Source organism: Bufo gargarizans, chromosome 1, assembly GCF_014858855.1.
Source record: "Bufo gargarizans isolate SCDJY-AF-19 chromosome 1, ASM1485885v1, whole genome shotgun sequence".
Classification (NCBI taxonomy): Eukaryota; Metazoa; Chordata; class Amphibia; order Anura; family Bufonidae; genus Bufo; species Bufo gargarizans.
The window spans coordinates 85,156,983-85,178,448 of record NC_058080.1 but is presented as its reverse complement, the minus strand read 5'-3'; the positions used below and the strand labels follow the sequence as shown (position 1 = coordinate 85,178,448).

Below are 21,466 nucleotides of genomic sequence, written 5' to 3'. Positions count from 1 at the left end.
GACTTAGATACACAGCAGATAGTATCACACATGATAGGATTAGATACACAGCTCAACAGACAGTATCACACATGACAGGATTAGATACACAACTCAGCAGGCAGTATCACACAGGATAGGATATTAGATACACAGCTAAGCAGACAGTATTACACAGGATAAAATTAGGAAGAATATAAACTCTAGTTTGTGCGATGTAATGTTTCATTTAATTAGAAATGCGGTAAATCATATATGTGTGACGTTTCGGCCACAATCCGGCCTTCGTCAGCCTATGATAAACATAGAAAAAATACAAAAAGAGTACAATATATGTTATCATGATAGTGGTAAGAAAATAATATATACATAATGTTACATACATCTAAAATGAATAGTCATATGTATATCAGTCAGGAGAAAACAACTCGTAGGCTGAAAACAGTCAATAGAACAAATCTGGATGAATATGAAATTGTAAAATTGAAATAAAATAAACGATATACTGCACAATATCAATTGACATTAAATGAAATAGATAATGCCGGGTACTTCTGTTAGTGTGTGTATATATATATATATATATATATATATATATATAAAACAAAAAATCAGACTGCACTCCACACACAGTAAAACTGTGTATATGTATTCACCCATATGGTGGCAAAAGCGATGTTTCGGCTTGTACATGAGCCTTTCTCAAGCGAAAAAAAAAGGCTTGAGAAAGGCTCATGTACGAGCCGAAACGTCGCTTTTGCCACCATATGGGTGAATAAATACACACTATTTTACTGAAGATTCATCTGGAGTGCAGTCCGATATTTTGTTCCGTATAAGTGGGTAAGCACCAGTTACCATGCTTGGACATTGCACCCATCTTTTTCATTTATACCGTTTTGGGTGGTACTGCCAGTAGTTTTTATATATATATATATATATATATATATATATATTTATGTAAAGAGAGAGAGAGAGTTTTAAATTCATGGAATAGGTATGCCTGAGCATCAGGTGCACAGATATTCATATACAAATACTTTTGTCTCGCAGAATATACATTACCTACAAACATGCAGTAAAATTACTTTCAAAATAAAAGTAGCAGCACGCCATGAATGAGCAAAAAGTCACATTTTTCTGAAAAAGGGGGCTGCACAAAATTTACAGCTTTTCTACATGAAAAAAACAGCACTCAGTCCTTGATTTCCCCATTGTGTTTTTACCAGCTAATTTTCAAATCTCTGAAACTAAGGTATAATTGTAGGCTTACTTTATACCCACCTCTATTCTTCTCAGGTCAGCTCATTCACTTTATGTTGAGTGTCTTATAATCATATTTTTTTCAGTTAAATGTCCCACGCAGCAATTTCATACAAAACATCAAATTTATGCTTCTTTTTCTGGTTTATGTTTGTCATTTGTTTAACGCAGGGAAGTTTTGCAGAGGTTAAAGTCTACAAACTTGGCACATTTTCTGTGGTTTCATGTTTGAAGAAAGAGAATTTTACTGTTCTTAAAAAAGGATTATCTTTAAAGCTGAGCGTGGATTCACGGATTTCCTTAAATTACCCCCCGGGCTGCTTCAGCTCTTCAGTAATTGTGCAGTTTAAGGTAGGTCGAGATTTGTATCTTTTCTTTCAAATGTGTTGCATCTGGAACATAAATTGTGAGAGTTATTTCCCAAAGCAGTAGTCCTTGAGACAAAAGTGGGAAAGGCATTATTACAACTTAGAATCATTGTAATGTGCTGGCAATGATAAGTACTCCTTAGGGGGTATTTCAAAATACTGACTTTTATGTACGCAGCTCAGATTTCACCATCTGCAGGTATAAAGGCTCCTCTAGATAATTGATCTCCGAGATGAACTGAGCTGTTTTCGGTTTAAAAAAAAAATAAAAAAAAATCATAGTTACTGTTCACGGAAAATTCATACTTAGTAAATGAACCACTTGGGTTGAGCAGGCAGCAGCTGAATTAGCTATAGCACTGTATATGGGAGACTAGCTGCCTACCGCTAATAGCCTGTTAGAAAAAAAATTCTGATGCTAATTAAAAAAGAGACTTTTCAATAAAAGTAACACGTACAGCTTAAAATGGGTTATAATGAGTTATATAAACGTGTCACATCTCCGTTCTCATGTAATTACAAAGATTATATTGGAAACTACATATTTTGTTGGTAACATGGTAACGACACAAGGTTGCCGGGCTACAAACAGAGGACAATGTAGAAAACAGAGATTTAAAGGGAATGTTTCACCAGGAAATTCACTGTTAAACCAGGTACATGCCTTAAGGGCTTAACTCAGATGAATGTAATGATACCTGTTACTTAGTCATCCGTTGCTTCACTCTGGATGAGCGAACTTGTGTTTTCAAGTTCGGTGTACAAGCTTCGGGTTATCTAAAATTCTGTTATGGATTCTACTACCAAGGATTATAAGTTATGGTCTATGGGAGCAGAATCCATAACGGAATTCTTAGATAACTCGATCCCGAACTTTGTACGCCGAACTTGAAAACACACGTTTGCTCAACACTACTCTGGAGTATTCTCCACTTTAAATGCAAATGAGCAGTTAAGGGCACCGAGGGCGGGCCCGAGTCACTCTGTGCACCCTTTCTCCTCCTGCTTCCTCTGTAGCCTAGCCCTTCCCTCTACTTCTAAATTGACAGCGTCAAGCAAGGTGACTATGCAGCGACCGGTCCTGTCAATTATGCAAGGGGCTGACAGAGGTAGTAGGAGGAGCAAGGCTGCACAGAGTAGCTTGGCCCCACTCTCTACATTCAGCTAAGCTAGCCCTATAACATATTGGGGGACATTTATTAATAATAGTGTAAGTTCCTCCAAAAAATACATTACAGATCAAAAGTGGGGTTTTGTTTCGCCTCATATATCAAAAAGAGCACAACACTTTTTAAAATTTGACTTTTTAAAATATATAATTCATTATTTGCCTATTTCTCTTGATTTGCAAAATTTGAACACCAATAGCACTAAAATACTACTTTTTTAAACTAAAATGAGCCATTTCAATTATCTCTGCCAGGCCGCACTCATTTGGAACATATTTGTGACTTTTGAAGCATATTTGCGGCATTTCCAGTGGTAAATTGCGACTTTTGTCTCAGACTTAGGACGTTTTTGTCATTTTACTGACAAAACCCTGCTGTTTAGGTCATTTATATTAGATAGAAATAAATGTATCATGTATCACTGGTTTCCACAGAGAGTTTATCTTTATGCTATAAGTGCGACTTTTTACACAGAACACCACCACATAAGCTGGATTAATTGTCCGCAACAATTTGAGCCATTTCTAATGATAAAAAGATAATAAATTAGGCCTAATATGCACCAATTTGTTAGCCCCTCCACTATGACTTTTATAAAAAAGACGTGATGCATTCTTTATGGTGAAAATTGTGGAGAAAACAGTTGATATATTTGGTGCAAATCAAAACACCATTCTTTATGGTGCATTTTACACCATAATTCTGGCGTAACATGCTTAGTAAATGTCCTCTGAGTCTTGTATAGTAGTACCAGTGAATTTTCTGTTTACAGACTCCCTTTAAAGCGAGTGATTCATTTTCTCTTATACTTTTTGCATAAATTCCTCAGTTTTCAAAATCTCTTCTTTTTGTTATTTAACTACTTCAACCACCCTAGCTGAAACACCCTTAATGACCAGGCCACTTTTTACACTTCTGCACTACACTACTTCCACAGTTTATTGTTCGGTCATGCAACTTACCACCCAAATTAATTTTACCTCCTTTTCTTCTCACTAATAGAGCTTTCATTTGGTGGTATTTCATTGCTGCTGAGATTTTTACTTTTTTTGTTATTAATCGAAATTTTACGATTTTTTTGCAAAAAAATGAAATTTTGCACATTCAGTTGTAAAATTTTGCAAAAAAAACGACATCCATATATACATTTTTCACTAAATTTATTGTTCTACATGTCTTTGAGAAAAAAAAATGTTTGGGCAAAAAAAAAAATGGTTTGGGTAAAAGTTATAGTGTTTACAAACTATGGTACAAAAATGTTAATTTCCGCTTTTTGAAGCAGCTCTGACTTTCTGAGCACCTGTCATGTTTCCTGAGGTTCTACAATGCCCAGACAGTACAAACACCCCACAAATGACCCCATTTCGGAAAGTAGACACCCTAAGGTATTTGCTGATGGGCATAGTGAGTTCATAGAACTTTTTATTTTTTGTCACAAGTTAGCGTAAAATGATGATTTTTATTTTTTTCTTACAAAGTCTCATATTCCACTAACTTGTGACAAAAAATTAAAACTTCCATGAACTCACTATGCCAATCAAAAAATACCTTAGGTGTCTTCTTTCCAAAATAGGGTCACTTGTGGGGTAGTTATACTGCCCTGGCATTTTAGGGGCCCATATGCGTCAGAAGTAGTTTGCAATCAAAATCTGTAAAAAATGACCAGTGAAATCCAAAAGGTGCTCTTTGGAATGTGTGACCCTTTGCCCACCTAGGCTGCAAAAAAGTGTCACACATCTGGTATCGCCGTACTCAGGAGAAGTTGGGGAATGTGTTTTGGGGTGCTGGGTGAGAGAAATATCTTGGCAAAAGACAACATTTCCCATTTTTTCATACAAAGTTGGCATTTGACCAAGATCTTTATCTCACCCAGCATGGGTATATGTAAAATGACACCCCAAAACACATTCCCCAACTTCTCCTGAGTACGGCGATACCATATGTGTGACACTTTTTTGCAGCCAAGGTGGGCAAAGGGGCACACATTCCAAAGAGCACCTTTTGGATTTCACAGGCCATTTTTTACACATTTTGATTGCAAACTACTTCTCACGCATCTGGGCCCCTAAAATGCCAGGGCAGTATAACTACCCCACAAGTGACCCCATTTTGGAAAGAAGACACCCCAAGGTATTCCGTGAGGGGCATGGCGAGTTCCTAGAATTTTTTATTTTTTGTCGCAAGTTAGTGGAATATGAGACTTTGTAAGGAAAAAAAATAAAGAAATCATCATTTTCTGCTACCTTGTGACAAAAAATAAAAAATTCGAGGAACTCGCCATGCCCCTCATGGAATACCTTGAGGTGTCTTCTTTCCAAAATGGGGTCACTTGTGGGGTAGTTATACTGCCCTGGCATTTTAGGGGCCCATATGCGTGAGAAGTAGTTTGCAATCAAAATCTGTAAAAAATGACCGGCGAAATCCGAAAGGTGCTCTTTGGAATGTGTGCCCCTTTGCCCACCTAGGCTGCAAAAAAGTGTCACACATGTGGTATCGCCGTACTCAGGAGAAGTTGGGGAATGTGTTTTGGGGTGTCATTTTACATATACCCATGCTGGGTGAGAGAAATATCTTGGCAAAAGACAACATTTCCCATTTTTTTATACAAAGTTGGCATTTGACCAAGATATTTATCGAGTTCATAGAATTTTAATTTTTTTTGGCATAAGTTAGCGGAAATTGATTTTTTTTTGTTTTTTCTCACAAAGTCTCACTTTCCGCTTACTTGGGACAAAAATTTCAATCTTTCATGGACTCAATATGCCCCTCAGCGAATACCTTGGGGTGTCTTCTTTCCAAAATGGGGTCATTTGTGGGGTGTTTTTACTGCCCTGGCATTTGAGGGTCTCCGCAATCATTACATGTATGGCCAGCATTAGGAGTTTCTGCTATTCTCCTTATATTGAGCATACAGGTAATGAGATTTTTTTTTCCGTTCAGCCTCTGAAAGAAAAAAATGAACGGCACAGATTTCTTCATTCACATCGATCAATGTGGATGAAAAAATCTCTGCCAAAAAAAAAAAAAGGATGGGAAAGGCGTCTGCCAGGACATAGGAGCTCCGCCCAACATCCATACCCACTTAGCTCGTATGCCCTGGCAAACCCGATTTCTCCATTCACATCAATCGATGTGGATGAATAAATCATTGCCGGGATTTTTTAATTATTTTTTATATACAAAGTGTTTGCCAAAGCATATGAACACCGCCACCTCCTCAGCTCATATGCCTCGGCAAACGTATATTTTACTGCAGAGGAGAAATCTCGTCTTGCAGCGCCGCATACACCGACTTGTGTGTAATCTGACAGCAGCGCAATGCTTCTGTCAGAATGCACATCAGTGCTGCAGCTAGTCAATCGATTGGTCCACCTGGAAGGTAAAAAAAAACAAAACAAAAAAGAAAAAACCAGGCCGCAACGCAATAATTTTATTAACTTTATAATAACAGAACATATAATCTTTAACTTTTTGAACTGAACGTTAACCTTTTTGCTTACTGGTGATTTTTTTTTGTTTTTGTTTTTTACCTTTATAGGACAAACCTCTCCTTCCCCATGGGACAATGTGCAAAGCACAAATCGCCCAAAGATGTGGCGAAGTGCGTTATGCACTTTGTCCCAGGTGAAAGGAGAGGTTTGCAGCAGCTCTGTGTGTAAATGGGTCCTAATAGCCCTGTGTGCCTGTCCTGGTGAGATGTGATCCCTATGCTAGGTGTACCTGTGTGTGGTACTTCCGGAAACACTCCCCTAAGCATAGGGCAGGGTGGTCAGGGCAGTCAGGACAGAAATAGCGGGTGTCACGCCTTATTCCACTCCTGCTACAGACTTGACATCTTTTTCGGGGTGACGGTTGGGTTGAGGTACCGGCAACGACATTGGGGAAATGTCGCTCGTGTAGATGGCTAACTACACTGGTGGAAGGGGCCACGGAACCTCCTGGGTACAGGAGGTTCTCGATGATCTCTTCCTGAAATTTGAGGAAGGATCGTGTTCTCCCAGCCTTACTCTAGAGAACCAAACTATTATACAGAGCCAATTGAATTAAATATACAGACACCTTCCTATACCAGCGTCTGGTGCGGCGGGACACTAAATACGGAGACAACATCTGGTCATTGAAGTCCACCCCTCCCATGTGAAGGTTATAGTCGTGGACTGAGAGGGGCTTTTCAATGACACGGGTTGTTCGCTCAATTTGGATTGTCGTGCCTGCGTGAATGGAGGAGAGCATGTAAACGTCACGCTTGTCTCTCCATTTCACCGCGAGCAGTTCTTGGTTACACAAGGCAGCCCTCTCCCCCCTTGCAAGACGGGTGGTAACAAGCCGTTGGGGGAAGCCCGCGCGACTAGTTCGCACGGTGCCATAGCAACCAATCTGTTCTAGAAACAAATGCCTGAAGAGGGCCACACTTGTGTAGAAATTGTCCACATAAAGATGGTGCCCCTTGCCAAATAAGGGTGACACCAAGTCCCAGACTGTCTTCCCACTGCTCCCCAGGTAGTCAGGGCAACCGACCGGCTCCAGGGTCTGATCGTTTCCCTCATAGACACGAAATTTGTGGTATAACCTGTGGCCCTTTCACAGAGCTTATACATTTTGACCCCATACCGGGCGCACTTGCTTGGGATGTATTGTTTGAAGCCAAAGCGCCCGGTAAAATGCATTAGGGACTGGTCTACGCAGATGTTTTGCTCTGGGGTATACAAATCTGCAAATTTCTGGTTGAAGTGGTCTATAAGGGGCCGAATTTTGTGGAGCCGGTCAAAAGCTGGGTGGCCTCTGGGACGGGAGGTGGTGTTGTCGCTAAAGTGCAGGAAACGCAGGATGGTCTCAAATCGTGTCCTGGACATAGCAGCAGAGAACATGGGCATGTGATGAATTGGGTTCATGGAGCAATATGACCGCAATTCATGCTTTTTAGTTAGACCCATGTTGAGGAGAAGGCCCAGAAAAGTTTTAATTTCGGAAACTTGGACTGGTTTCCACCGGAAAGGCTGGGCATAAAAGCTTCCCAGGTTGGCGGTTATAAATTGTGTGGCATACCGTTTTGTTTCTGCCACAACTAAGTCCAAGAGCTCCGCAGTCAAGAATAGCTCAAAAATCCCAGGGCCAAACTGATCTGAGCTGTCTCAACCCGAACTCCAGACTGGGCGGTGAAAGGGGGAACTACAGGTGCGGCTGAAGTTGCGGACTGCCAATCAGGGTTTGCCAGCACCTCAGGGATTCTAGGGGCTCTACGGGCCTGTCTGTGCGGTGGCTGCGATGGGATAACTACTGCACGTGCCACCGTACCAGCTTCAACTGCCCTTCTGGTACTCGCCACTTGACCATGTTGTACGGCAGTGCTGGTACTAGGTCCAGGATGGGCTGCGCTGCTGGTGTATGCCTCATCACGTAATCCGACAGCGCCAGCCCCACTCTGCTGCCCTTGAAGCGCATCCTGCGCAACCTGTGGTCTAGCGACACGGGGCCGGGTATGCCTGGTGCTATCAGGGACCTCAACCTCCTCGTCCGAACTTTGAGTCAGAGAGCCACTGCTTTCTACAGGTTCGTATTCTGACCCGCTAGATTCATCAGATGAGGGTTCCCATTCCTCATCCGACTGGGTCAGAAGCCTGTAGGCCTCTTCAGAAGAATACCCCCTGTTTGACATTTGGGCAACTAAATTTAGGGGTATTCCCTGAGACTACCCAAGAAAAAAGCAAGCCTGTCTTACAAATGGGAGGCTAGTACCGGAGGCAGCTGCGGTTGATAAAAAATATCAAAACTAATTTTTTTATCGCCGCAGCGCTTGTGAAGTGAATGTGCAGTGATCAAAAAAAAAAATTTTTTTTTTGTCACTGCGGCAGGGCGGGCGTGGGCGAACGCACGTGTGGGCGACCGATCAGGCCTGATCGGGCAAACACTGCGTTTTGGGTGGAGGGCGAACTAAGGTGACACTAATACAATTATAGATCTGACCGTGATCAGTTTTGATCACTTACAGATACTATAAAAGTACAAATGCTGATTAGCGATACGCTAATCAGCGAATAACTGACTGCGGTGCGGTGGGCTGGGCGCTAACCGATCCCTAAACTACCTAACCAAGGGGCCTAAACTATCCTAAAACCTAACAGTCAATACCAGTGAAAAAAAAAAAAAGTGACAGTTTACACTGATCACTTTTTTCCCTTTCACTAGTGATTGACAGGGGCAAGAAGGGGTGATCAAGGGGTTAATTGGAGTGCAGGGGGGTGTTCTGTGGCTATGTGTGGTGTTTGGTGTACTCACTGTGAAGCCTTCTCCTCTGCTGGAACCAACCGACCAAAAGGACCAGCAGAGGAGAAGGGAAGCCATTTAACCACCTCCGGACCGCCTAACGCAGATTCGCGTTCCGGAGGTGGCAGCCCTGCGCACAGTCACGCATATATGCGTCATCTCGCGAGACGCGAGATTTCCTGTGAACGCGCGCACACAGGCGTGCGCGCTCACAGGAACGGAAGGTAAGCGAGTGATTCTCCAGCCTGCCAGCGGCGATCGCTCGCTGGCAGGCTGGAGATCCGAATTTTTTAACCCCTAACAGGTATATTAGACGCTGTTTTCATAACAGCGTCTAATATACCTCCTACCTGGTCCTCTGGTGGTCCCTTTTGTTAGGATCGACCACCAGAGGACCAGAGGTAGGTCAGTACAGTCGCACCAAACACCACACTACACTACACTACACTACACCCCCCCCCCCCGTCACTTATTAACCCCTTATAAACCCCTGATCACCCATGATCACCCCATATAAACTCCCTGATCACCCCCCTGTCATTGATCACCGCCCTGTCATTGATCACCCCCCTGTCAGGCTCCGTTCAGACGTCCGTATGATTTTTACGGATCCACGGATACATGGATCGGATCCGCAAAACGCATACGGACGTCTAAATGGAGCCTTACAGGAGGGTGATCAATGACAGGCGGGTGATCACCCATATACACTCCCTGATCACCCCCTGTCATTGATCACCCCCCTGTCATTGATCACCCCCCTGTAAGGCTCCATTCAGACGTCCGCATGATTTTTACGGATCCATGGATACATGGATCGGATCCGCAAAACACATGCGGACGTCTGAATGGAGCCTTACAGGGGGGTGATCAATGACAGGCGGGTGATCACCCATATACACTCCCTGATCACCCCCTGTCATTGATCACCCGCCTGTCATTGATCACCCCCCTGTAAGGCTCCATTCAGACGTCCGCATGATTTTTACGGATCCATGGATACATGGATCGGATCCGCAAAACACATGCGGACGTCTGAATGGAGCCTTACAGGGGGTGATCAATGACAGGCGGGTGATCACCCATATACACTCCCTGATCACCCCCCTGTCATTGATCACCCCCCTGTAAGGCTCCATTCAGACGTCCGCATGTGTTTTGTGGATCCGATCCATGTATCCATGGATCCGTAAAAATCATGCGGATGTCTGAATGGAGCCTTACAGGGGGGGTGATCAGTGACAGGGGGGTGATCACCCTGATCACCCTGATCACCCCCTGTCATTGATAACCCCCCTGTAAGGCTCCATTCAGACGTCCGCATGTGTTTTGTGGATCCGATCCATGTATCCAAGGATCCGTAAAAAATCATGCGGATGTCTGAATGGAGCCTTACAGGGGGGGTGATCAGTGACAGGGGGGTGATCACCCTGATCACCCTGATCACCCCCTGTCATTGATAACCCCCCTGTAAGGCTCCATTCAGACGTCCGCATGTGTTTTGTGGATCCGATCCATGTATCCATGGATCCGTAAAAAATCATGCGGATGTCTGAATGGAGCCTTACAGGGGGGGTGATCAGTGACAGGGGGGTGATCACCCTGATCACCCCCTGTCATTGATAACCCCCCTGTAAGGCTCCATTCAGACGTCCGCATGTGTTTTGTGGATCCGATCCATGTATCCATGGATCCGTAAAAAATTCATGCGGATGTCTGAATGGAGCCTTACAGGGGGGGTGATCAGTGACAGGGGGGTGATCACCCTGATCACCCCCTGTCATTGATAACCCCCCTGTAAGGCTCCATTCAGACGTCCGCATGTGTTTTGTGGATCCGATCCATGTATCCATGGATCCGTAAAAAATCATGCGGATGTCTGAATGGATCCTTACAGGGGGGGTGATCAGTGACAGGGGGGTGATCACCCTGATCACCCCCTGTCATTGATAACCCCCCTGTAAGGCTCCATTCAGACGTCCGCATGTGTTTTGTGGATCCGATCCATGTATCCATGTATCCGTAAAAAATCATGCAGATGTCTGAATGGAGCCTTACAGGGGGGGTGATCACCCTGATCACCCCCCTGTCATTGATACCCCCCTGTAAGGCTCCATTCAGACGTCCGCATGTGTTTTGTGGATCCGATCCATGTATCCATGTATCCGTAAAAAATCATGCGGATGTCTGAATGGAGCCTTACAGGGGGGGTGATCAGTGACAGGGGGGTGATCACCCTGATCACCCCCTGTCATTGATAACCCCCCTGTAAGGCTCCATTCAGACGTCCGCATGTGTTTTGTGGATCCGATCCATGTATCCATGTATCCGTAAAAAATCATGCGGATGTCTGAATGGAGCCTTACAGGGGGGGTGATCAGTGACAGGAAGGTGATCACCCTGATCACCCCCTGTCATTGATAACCCCCCTGTAAGGCTCCATTCAGACGTCCGCATGTGTTTTGTGGATCCGATCCATGTATCCATGTATCCGTAAAAAATCATGCGGATGTCTGAATGGAGCCTTACAGGGGGGGTGATCAGTGACAGGGGGGTGATCCGGGAGTCTATATGGGTGATTACCCCCCTGTCATTGATCACCCCCCTGTCATTGATCACCCCCCCCCCCCCCTGTAAGGCTCTATTCAGACATTTTTTTTGGCACAAGTTAGCGGAAATTTTTTGTTTGTTTTTGTTTTTGTTTTTTCTTACTAAGTCTCATATTCCACTAACTTGTGTCAAAAAATAAAATCTCACATGGACGCACCATACCCCTCACGGAATCCAAATGCGTAAACATTTTTAGACATTTATATTCCAGACTTCTTCTCACGCTTTAGGGCCCCTAAAAAGCCAGGGCAGTATAAATACCCCACATGTTACCCCATTTCGGAAAGAAGACACCCCAAGGTATTCCGTGAGGGGCATATTGAGTCCATGAAAGATTGAAATTTTTGTCCTAAGTTAGCGGAAAGTGAGACTTTGTGAGAAAAAAAACAAAAAAATCAATTTCCGCTAACTTATGCAAAAAATAAAAAATTTCTAGGAACTCGCCAGGCCCCTCATTGAATACCTTGGGGTGTCTTCTTTCCAAAGTGGGGTCACATGTGGGGTATTTATACTGCCCTGGCTTTTTAGGGGCCCGAAAGTGTGAGAAGAAGTCTGGGATCCAAATGTCTAAAAATGCCCTCCTAAAAGGAATTTGGGCCCCTTTGCGCATCTAGGCTGCAAAAAAGTGTCACACATCTGGTATCGCCGTACTCAGGAGAAGTTGGGGAATGTGTTTTGGGGTGTCATTTTACATATACCCATGCTGGGTGAGAAAAATATCTTGGTCAAATGCCAACTTTGTATAAAAAAATAGGAAAAGTTGTCTTTTGCCAAGATATTTTTCTCACCCAGCATGGGTATATGTAAAATGACACCCCAAAACACATTCCCCAACTTCTCCTGAGTACGGCGATACCAGATGTGTCACACTTTTTTGCTGCCAAGGTGGGCAAAGGGGCACATATTCCAAAGTGCACCTTTCAGATTTTGCAGGCCATTTTTTACACATTTTGATTGCAAGGTTCTTCTCACACATTTGGGCCCCTAAATTGCCAGGGCAGTATAACTACGCCACAAGTGACCCCATTTTGGAAAGAAGACACCCCAAGATATTCCGTGAGGGGCACGGCGAGTTCCTAGAATTTTTTATTTTTTGTCACAAGTTAGCGGAAAATTATGATTTTTCTTTTTTTTTCTTTTTTCCTTACAAAGTCTCATATTCCACTAACTTGCGACAAAAAATAAAAGATTCTAGGAACTCGCCATGCCCCTCACGGAATATCTTGGGGTGTCTTCTTTCCAAAATGGGGTCACTTGTGGCGTAGTTATACTGCCCTGGCAATTTAGGGGCCCAAATGTGTGAGAAGTACCTTGCAATCAAAATGTGTAAAAAATGGCCTGCAAAATCTGAAAGGTGCACTTTGGAATATGTGCCCCTTTGCCCACCTTGGCAGCAAAAAAGTGTGACACGTCTGGTATCGCCGTACTCAGGAGAAGTTGGGGAATGTGTTTTGGGGTGTCATTTTACATATACCCATGCTGGATGAGAGAAATATCTTGGCAAAAGACAACTTTTCCCATTTTTTTATACAAAGTTGGCATTTGACCAAGATATTTTTCTCACCCAGCATGGGTATATGTAAAATGACACCCCAAAACACATTCCCCAACTTCTCCTGAGTACGGCGATACCAGATGTGTGACACTTTTTTGCTGCCAAGGTGGGCAAAGGGGCACATATTCCAAAGTGCACCTTTTGGATTTTACCGGTCATTTTTTACACATTTTGATTGCAAAGTTCTTCTCACACATTTGGGCCCCTAAATTGCCAGGGCAGTATAACTACGCCACAAGTGACCCCATTTTGGAAAGAAGACACCCCAAGGTATTCCGTAAGGGGCATGGCGAGTTCCTAGAATTTTTTATTTTTTGTCGCAAGTTAGTGGAATATGAGACTTTGTAAGAAAAAAATAAAATAAAAAAATCATCATCATTTTCCGCTAACTTGTGACAAAAAATAAAAAGTTCTATGAACTCACTATGCCCATCAGCGAATACCTTAGGGTGTCTGCTTTCCGAAATGGGGTCATTTGTGGGGGTTTTCTACTGTTTGGGCATTGTAGAACCTCAGGAATCATGACAGGTGCTCAGAAAGTCAGAGCTGTTTCAAAAAGCGGAAATTCACATTTTTGTACCATAGTTTGTAAATGCTATAACTTTTACCCAAACCATTTTTTTTTTGCCCAAACATTTTTTTTTTATCAAAGACATGTAGAACAATAAATTTGGCAAAAAATTTATATATGGATGTCGTTTTTTTTGCAAAATTTTACAGCTGAAAGTGAAAAATGTCATTTTTTGGCAAAAAAAACGTTACATTTTGATTAATAACAAAAAAAGTAAAAATGTCAGCAGCAATAAAATACCACCAAATGAAAGCTCCATTAGTGAGAAGAAAAGGAGGTAAAATTCATTTGGGTGGTAAGTTGCATGACCGAGCGATAAACGGTGAAAGGAGTGTAGTGCCGAAGTGTAAAAAGTGCTCTGGTCATGAAGGGGGTTTCACCTAGCTGGGCTGAAGTGGTTAATACATCATATTTACTAATATGATGTGTTAGATGGCTTCTGATTTGACATTTTAAAAATCATTGGCTGGCAGGCTGGTGACGAAATTATGCTCGTTCATTTGCCGGCCCGCGATGCGCAAGCGCGGGCCGGCTCAGTCCGAAATCTCGCGTCTCGCGAGATGACGCACGGATGCGTCCAGGAGGAATGAATCGACCGCCTCCCGGACGCATCCGTGCGTTCAGCGGTCAGGAGGCGGTTAAAGGGGTTATCTGACCCCTGAAATGCGCCCATATGCCTGGGCCCCTCACACACAATGTACTTACCTCTCTCCCTGGCACTCACGCTGCTCTGGGTCCCCGCATGGGTGCCACTGCTTCGCCCTGTGAGTAGATGAAAACGTCCTTTGTTGGGGGGCGGGGGAGCAGTCAATGGCAGGCAGTGATAGTGGGCCCAGGCATATGGGGGGGGGGGATTTCAGGAGTCAGATAACCACTTTAATAGGAACCTTCATTTTTTACTTCCAGTGGATAAACTTCATTCCTGGTCATGTGATGGTCACACGGTTGCGTGGCCCATTACAGTTACCATGCAATTATCAGAACTGTGTCTTCTAACCAGTGGAGCCCCTATGTGTCCGAACCAGAACTATTGCTTTATCCTCTCTGGGATTAAACAATGAAGGTTCCTATTGACTGTGAGCAATCAGGGATCTTAAAAACGGTGAGTGATAGCTACAAAACACATCTTAAAAATCTGTATACAGTAAATTTGATTACGCAAAGTTAACTCGTAGGGGGAGGTTTATCAAGATTGTTTATTCTTAAAGGGTTTCTACCACATCGTTTTGGCAAATTTAGCTGTCTAGCTCTACCAAACAATGCTAATATATACCTTTGTCTGCAGCCGTTTCCATAAAAAATGAACTTTTATTGATATGCTAATGAGCCTCTATGGTGCTATGCGGGCGTCTTTTCAGCACCTAGAGGCTCGGTCTACCTTCACGAAATGCCGCTAGTGATGTCCGGATCATGAACGAATCGTTCTTTTGAATCGATTCCGTTCACTGAACCGGAGGAGTCGATTCTTCTGACTGAGCTGATCCGTGTGAAACGGCTCAGTCAGATCAGCATAGAGGCAGCAGCAGGCAGTGTAATAGGAGCCGACAGTGGAAGCTAGCCCCGCCCCTCCCCACCCTCCAACCAATCAGAGGCAGCCAGCACTGACTCACAGCACAGGGGGAGTCGTGCAGGGACTCTGCGGCTCCCTGTCTCCTGACAAGTCCATGGGGGGGGGGGGGGGGGGGTGTACAGAGCTGTGTGTGTACAGGGTGCTTGCAGCAATGTAGCAGAGCAGGAAGCCTGGCAGGGACTCGGTGACACGTCTCTGACTCATTTGATTCTTTTAACTAATAAACTCTTAGACCATTATCTAAATCCCTGCAATAACTATACAGTGTAATTACATCAGTCTGCTCCACTGCGTTTGCCAGGAGCGAGTCCCTCCAGACCTTCGGTTCACTTGAGAGCCGACTCAGCATGTGAACCGAAGATTCGATGAGCTGAGCCTGCGCATTGATCTTCAGTTCACTTGCTTCTGCCGGCTCAGGAAGTGAACCGAAGATCCGATTCATGAAAAAGATCCGAACTTCCCATCTCTAAATGCCGCTCAGCGCGTCCCTCCAGCCCACCCATCTCCTCTGGAATGCGATCCTACCTCTGAGTCAGCGGACGAATTCTCGCGCCTGCGCCGTGCGCGTCTGTCTTCGGCACAGGCGCAGTGAATGTCTGACCGCTGCCTGCACAGACATCTCTGGCATCAGCGCAGGCGCAGTGAATGTCTGACCGCTCCCTGCACAGACATCTCCACTGCACCTGCGCCGATGACCGAGATGTTTGTGCAGGCAGCGGTCAGACATTCACTGCGCCTTCGCCGAAGACAGACGCGCACGGCGCAGGCGCGAGAATTCGTCCGCTGACTCAGAGGTAGGATCGCATTCCAGAGGAGATGGGCATGCTGGAGGGACGTGCTGGGCGGCATTTTGTGTAAGGCTCCATTCAGACGTCCGCATGTGTTTTGTGGATCCGATCCATGTATCCGTAAAAAATCATGCGGATGTCTGAATGGAGACTTACAGGGGGGGTGATCAGTGACAGGGGGGTGATCACCCTGATCACCCCCTGTCATTGATAACCCCCCTGTAAGGCTCCATTCAGACGTCCGCATGTGTTTTGTGGATCCGATCCATGTATCCATGTATCCGTAAAAAATCATGCGGATGTCTGAATGGAGCCTTACAGGGGGGGTGATCAGTGACAGGGGGGTGATCACCCTGATCACCCCCTGTCATTGATAACCCCCCTGTAAGGCTCCATTCAGACGTCCGCATGTGTTTTGTGGATCCGATCCATGTATCCATGGATCCGTAAAAAATCATGCGGATGTCTGAATGGAGCCTTACAGGGGGGGTGATCAGTGACAGGGGGGTGATCCGGGAGTCTATATGGGTGATTACCCCCCTGTCATTGATCACCCCCCTGTCATTGATCACCCCCCCCCCCCCCCCTGTAAGGCTCCATTCAGACATTTTTTTTGGCACAAGTTAGCGGAAATTTTTTGTTTGTTTTTGTTTTTGTTTTTTCTTACTAAGTCTCATATTCCACTAACTTGTGTCAAAAAATAAAATCTCACATGGACGCACCATACCCCTCACGGAATCCAAATGCGTAAACATTTTTAGACATTTATATTCCAGACTTCTTCTCACGCTTTAGGGCCCCTAAAAAGCCAGGGCAGTATAAATACCCCACATGTTACCCCATTTCGGAAAGAAGACACCCCAAGGTATTCCGTGAGGGGCATATTGAGTCCATGAAAGATTGAAATTTTTGTCCTAAGTTAGCGGAAAGTGAGACTTTGTGAGAAAAAAAACAAAAAAATCAATTTCCGCTAACTTATGCAAAAAATAAAAAATTTCTAGGAACTCGCCAGGCCCCTCATTGAATACCTTGGGGTGTCTTCTTTCCAAAGTGGGGTCACATGTGGGGTATTTATACTGCCCTGGCTTTTTAGGGGCCCGAAAGTGTGAGAAGAAGTCTGGGATCCAAATGTCTAAAAATGCCCTCCTAAAAGGAATTTGGGCCCCTTTGCGCATCTAGGCTGCAAAAAAGTGTCACACATCTGGTATCGCCGTACTCAGGAGAAGTTGGGGAATGTGTTTTGGGGTGTCATTTTACATATACCCATGCTGGGTGAGAAAAATATCTTGGTCAAATGCCAACTTTGTATAAAAAAATAGGAAAAGTTGTCTTTTGCCAAGATATTTTTCTCACCCAGCATGGGTATATGTAAAATGACACCCCAAAACACATTCCCCAACTTCTCCTGAGTACGGCGATACCAGATGTGTCACACTTTTTTGCTGCCAAGGTGGGCAAAGGGGCACATATTCCAAAGTGCACCTTTCAGATTTTGCAGGCCATTTTTTACACATTTTGATTGCAAGGTTCTTCTCACACATTTGGGCCCCTAAATTGCCAGGGCAGTATAACTACCCCACAAGTGACCCCATTTTGGAAAGAAGACACCCCAAGATATTCCGTGAGGGGCACGGCGAGTTCCTAGAATTTTTTATTTTTTGTCACAAGTTAGCGGAAAATTATGATTTTTCTTTTTTTTTCTTTTTTCCTTACAAAGTCTCATATTCCACTAACTTGCGACAAAAAATAAAAGATTCTAGGAACTCGCCATGCCCCTCACGGAATACCTTGGGGTGTCTTCTTTCCAAAATGGGGTCACTTGTGGCGTAGTTATACTGCCCTGGCAATTTAGGGGCCCAAATGTGTGAGAAGTACCTTGCAATCAAAATGTGTAAAAAATGGCCTGCAAAATCTGAAAGGTGCACTTTGGAATATGTGCCCCTTTGCCCACCTTGGCAGCAAAAAAGTGTGACACGTCTGGTATCGCCATACTCAGGAGAAGTTGGGGAATGTGTTTTGGGGTGTCATTTTACATATACCCATGCTGGATGAGAGAAATATCTTGGCAAAAGACAACTTTTCCCATTTTTTTATACAAAGTTGGCATTTGACCAAGATATTTTTCTCACCCAGCATGGGTATATGTAAAATGACACCCCAAAACACATTCCCCAACTTCTCCTGAGTACGGCGATACCAGATGTGTGACACTTTTTTGCTGCCAAGGTGGGCAAAGGGGCACATATTCCAAAGTGCACCTTTTGGATTTTACCGGTCATTTTTTACACATTTTGATTGCAAAGTTCTTCTCACACATTTGGGCCCCTAAATTGCCAGGGCAGTATAACTACGCCACAAGTGACCCCATTTTGGAAAGAAGACACCCCAAGGTATTCCGTAAAGGGCATGGCGAGTTCCTAGAATTTTTTATTTTTTGTCGCAAGTTAGTGGAATATGAGACTTTGTAAGAAAAAATAAAAAAAATAAAATCATCATCATTTTCCGCTAACTTGTGACAAAAAATAAAAAGTTCTATGAACTCACTATGCCCATCAGCGAATACCTTAGGGTGTCTGCTTTCCGAAATGGGGTCATTTGTGGGGGTTTTCTACTGTTTGGGCATTGTAGAACCTCAGGAATCATGACAGGTGCTCAGAAAGTCAGAGCTGTTTCAAAAAGCGGAAATTCACATTTTTGTACCATAGTTTGTAAATGCTATAACTTTTACCCAAACCATTTTTTTTTTGCCCAAACATTTTTTTTTTATCAAAGACATGTATAACAATAAATTTGGCAAAAAATTTATATATGGATGTCGTTTTTTTTGCAAAATTTTACAGCTGAAAGTGAAAAATGTCATTTTTTGGCAAAAAAATCGTTACATTTTGATTAATAACAAAAAAAGTAAAAATGTCAGCAGCAATAAAATACCACCAAATGAAAGCTCCATTAGTGAGAAGAAAAGGAGGTAAAATTCATTTGGGTGGTAAGTTGCATGACCGAGCGATAAACGGTGAAAGGAGTGTAGTGCCGAAGTGTAAAAAGTGCTCTGGTCATGAAGGGGGTTTCACCTAGCTGGGCTGAAGTGGTTAATACATCATATTTACTAATATGATGTGTTAGATGGCTTCTGATTTGACATTTTAAAAATCATTGGCTGGCAGGCTGGTGACGAAATTATGCTCGTTCATTTGCCGGCCCGCGATGCGCAAGCGCGGGCCGGCTCAGTCCGAAATCTCGCGTCTCGCGAGATGACGCACGGATGCGTCCAGGAGGAATGAATCGACCGCCTCCCAGACGCATCCGTGCGTTCAGCGGTCAGGAGGCGGTTAAAGGGGTTATCTGACCCCTGAAATGCGCCCATATGCCTGGGCCCCTCACACACAATGTACTTACCTCTCTCCCTGGCACTCACGTTGCTCTGGGTCCCCGCATGGGTGCCACTGCTTCGCCCTGTGAGTAGATGAAAACGTCCTTTGTTGGGGGGCGGGGGAGCAGTCAATGGCAGGCAGTGATAGTGGGCCCAGGCATATGGGGGGGGGGGATTTCAGGAGTCAGATAACCACTTTAATAGGAACCTTCATTTTTTACTTCCAGTGGATAAACTTCATTCCTGGTCATGTGATGGTCACACGGTTGCGTGGCCCATTACAGTTACCATGCAATTATCAGAACTGTGTCTTCTAACCAGTGGAGCCCCTATGTGTCCGAACCAGAACTATTGCTTTATCCTCTCTGGGATTAAACAATGAAGGTTCCTATTGACTGTGAGCAATCAGGGATCTTAAAAACGGTGAGTGATAGCTACAAAACACATCTTAAAAATCTGTATACAGTAAATTTGATTACGCAAAGTTAACTCGTAGGGGGAGGTTTATCAAGATTGTTTATTCTTAAAGGGTTTCTACCACATCGTTTTGGCAAATTTAGCTGTCTAGCTCTACCAAACAATGCTAATATATACCTTTGTCTGCAGCCGTTTCCATAAAAAATGAACTTTTATTGATATGCTAATGAGCCTCTATGGTGCTATGCGGGCGTCTTTTCAGCACCTAGAGGCTCGGTCTACCTTCACGAAATGCCGCTAGTGATGTCCGGATCATGAACGAATCGTTCTTTTGAATCGATTCCGTTCACTGAACCGGAGGAGTCGATTCTTCTGACTGAGCTGATCCGTGTGAAACGGCTCAGTCAGATCAGCATAGAGGCAGCAGCAGGCAGTGTAATAGGAGCCGACAGTGGAAGCTAGCCCCGCCCCTCCCCACCCTCCAACCAATCAGAGGCAGCCAGCACTGACTCACAGCACAGGGGGAGTCGTGCAGGGACTCTGCGGCTCCCTGTCTCCTGACAAGTCCATGGGGGGGGGGTGTACAGAGCTGTGTGTGTACAGGGTGCTTGCAGCAATGTAGCAGAGCAGGAAGCCTGGCAGGGACTCGGTGACACGTCTCTGACTCATTTGATTCTTTTAACTAATAAACTCTTAGACCATTATCTAAATCCCTGCAATAACTATACAGTGTAATTACATCAGTCTGCTCCACTGTAGCAGAGCTGTGTTTGCCAGGAGCGAGTCCCTCCAGACCTTCGGTTCACTTGAGAGCCGACTCAGCATGTGAACCGAAGATTCGATGAGCTGAGCCTGCGCATTGATCTTCAGTTCACTTGCTTCTGCCGGCTCAGGAAGTGAACCGAAGATCCGATTCATGAAAAAGATCCGAACTTCCCATCTCTAAATGCCGCTCAGCGCGTCCCTCCAGCCCACCCATCTCCTCTGGAATGCGATCCTACCTCTGAGTCAGCGGACGAATTCTCGCGCCTGCGCCGTGCGCGTCTGTCTTCGGCACAGGCGCAGTGAATGTCTGACCGCTCCCTGCACAGACATCTCCACTGCACCTGCGCCGATGACCGAGATGTTTGTGCAGGCAGCGGTCAGACATTCACTGCGCCTTCGCCGAAGACAGACGCGCACGGCGCAGGCGCGAGAATTAGTCCGCTGACTCAGAGGTAGGATCGCATTCCAGAGGAGATGGGCGTGCTGGAGGGACGCGCTGGGCGGCATTTTGTGAAGGTAGACCGAGCCTCTAGGTGCTGAAAAGACACCCCCATAGCACCTAGAGGCTCATTAGCGTATCAATAAAAGTTTGTTTTTTATGGAAACGGCTGCACAAAAAGCTATTATAATAGCATTGTGTGGTAGAGCGGACACTAGCGGATCGATAGTGTCTGACAGCTAAATTTGTCAAAACGATGTGGTAGAAACCCTTTAAGGCCCTGCTCCGAATGAGATGTGCCTAATTTATTAAGAGGTAGATCCCTCTTAATAAATTAG

At 44.5% G+C, this 21,466-nt stretch overlaps 1 protein-coding gene across 1 annotated transcript in view; it reads left to right on the top strand.

The window, feature by feature from the left end:
- The window catches only part of DTHD1 (death domain containing 1), a 70,837-nt gene that overhangs the window by 12,144 nt on the left and 37,227 nt on the right, over window positions 1-21,466 (top strand). The window contains exon 3 of the mRNA XM_044276072.1: window positions 1,477-1,593. Coding sequence (XP_044132007.1) covers window positions 1,477-1,593 — 117 coding nt within the window. The remainder of the gene's footprint in view (window positions 1-1,476; window positions 1,594-21,466) is intronic.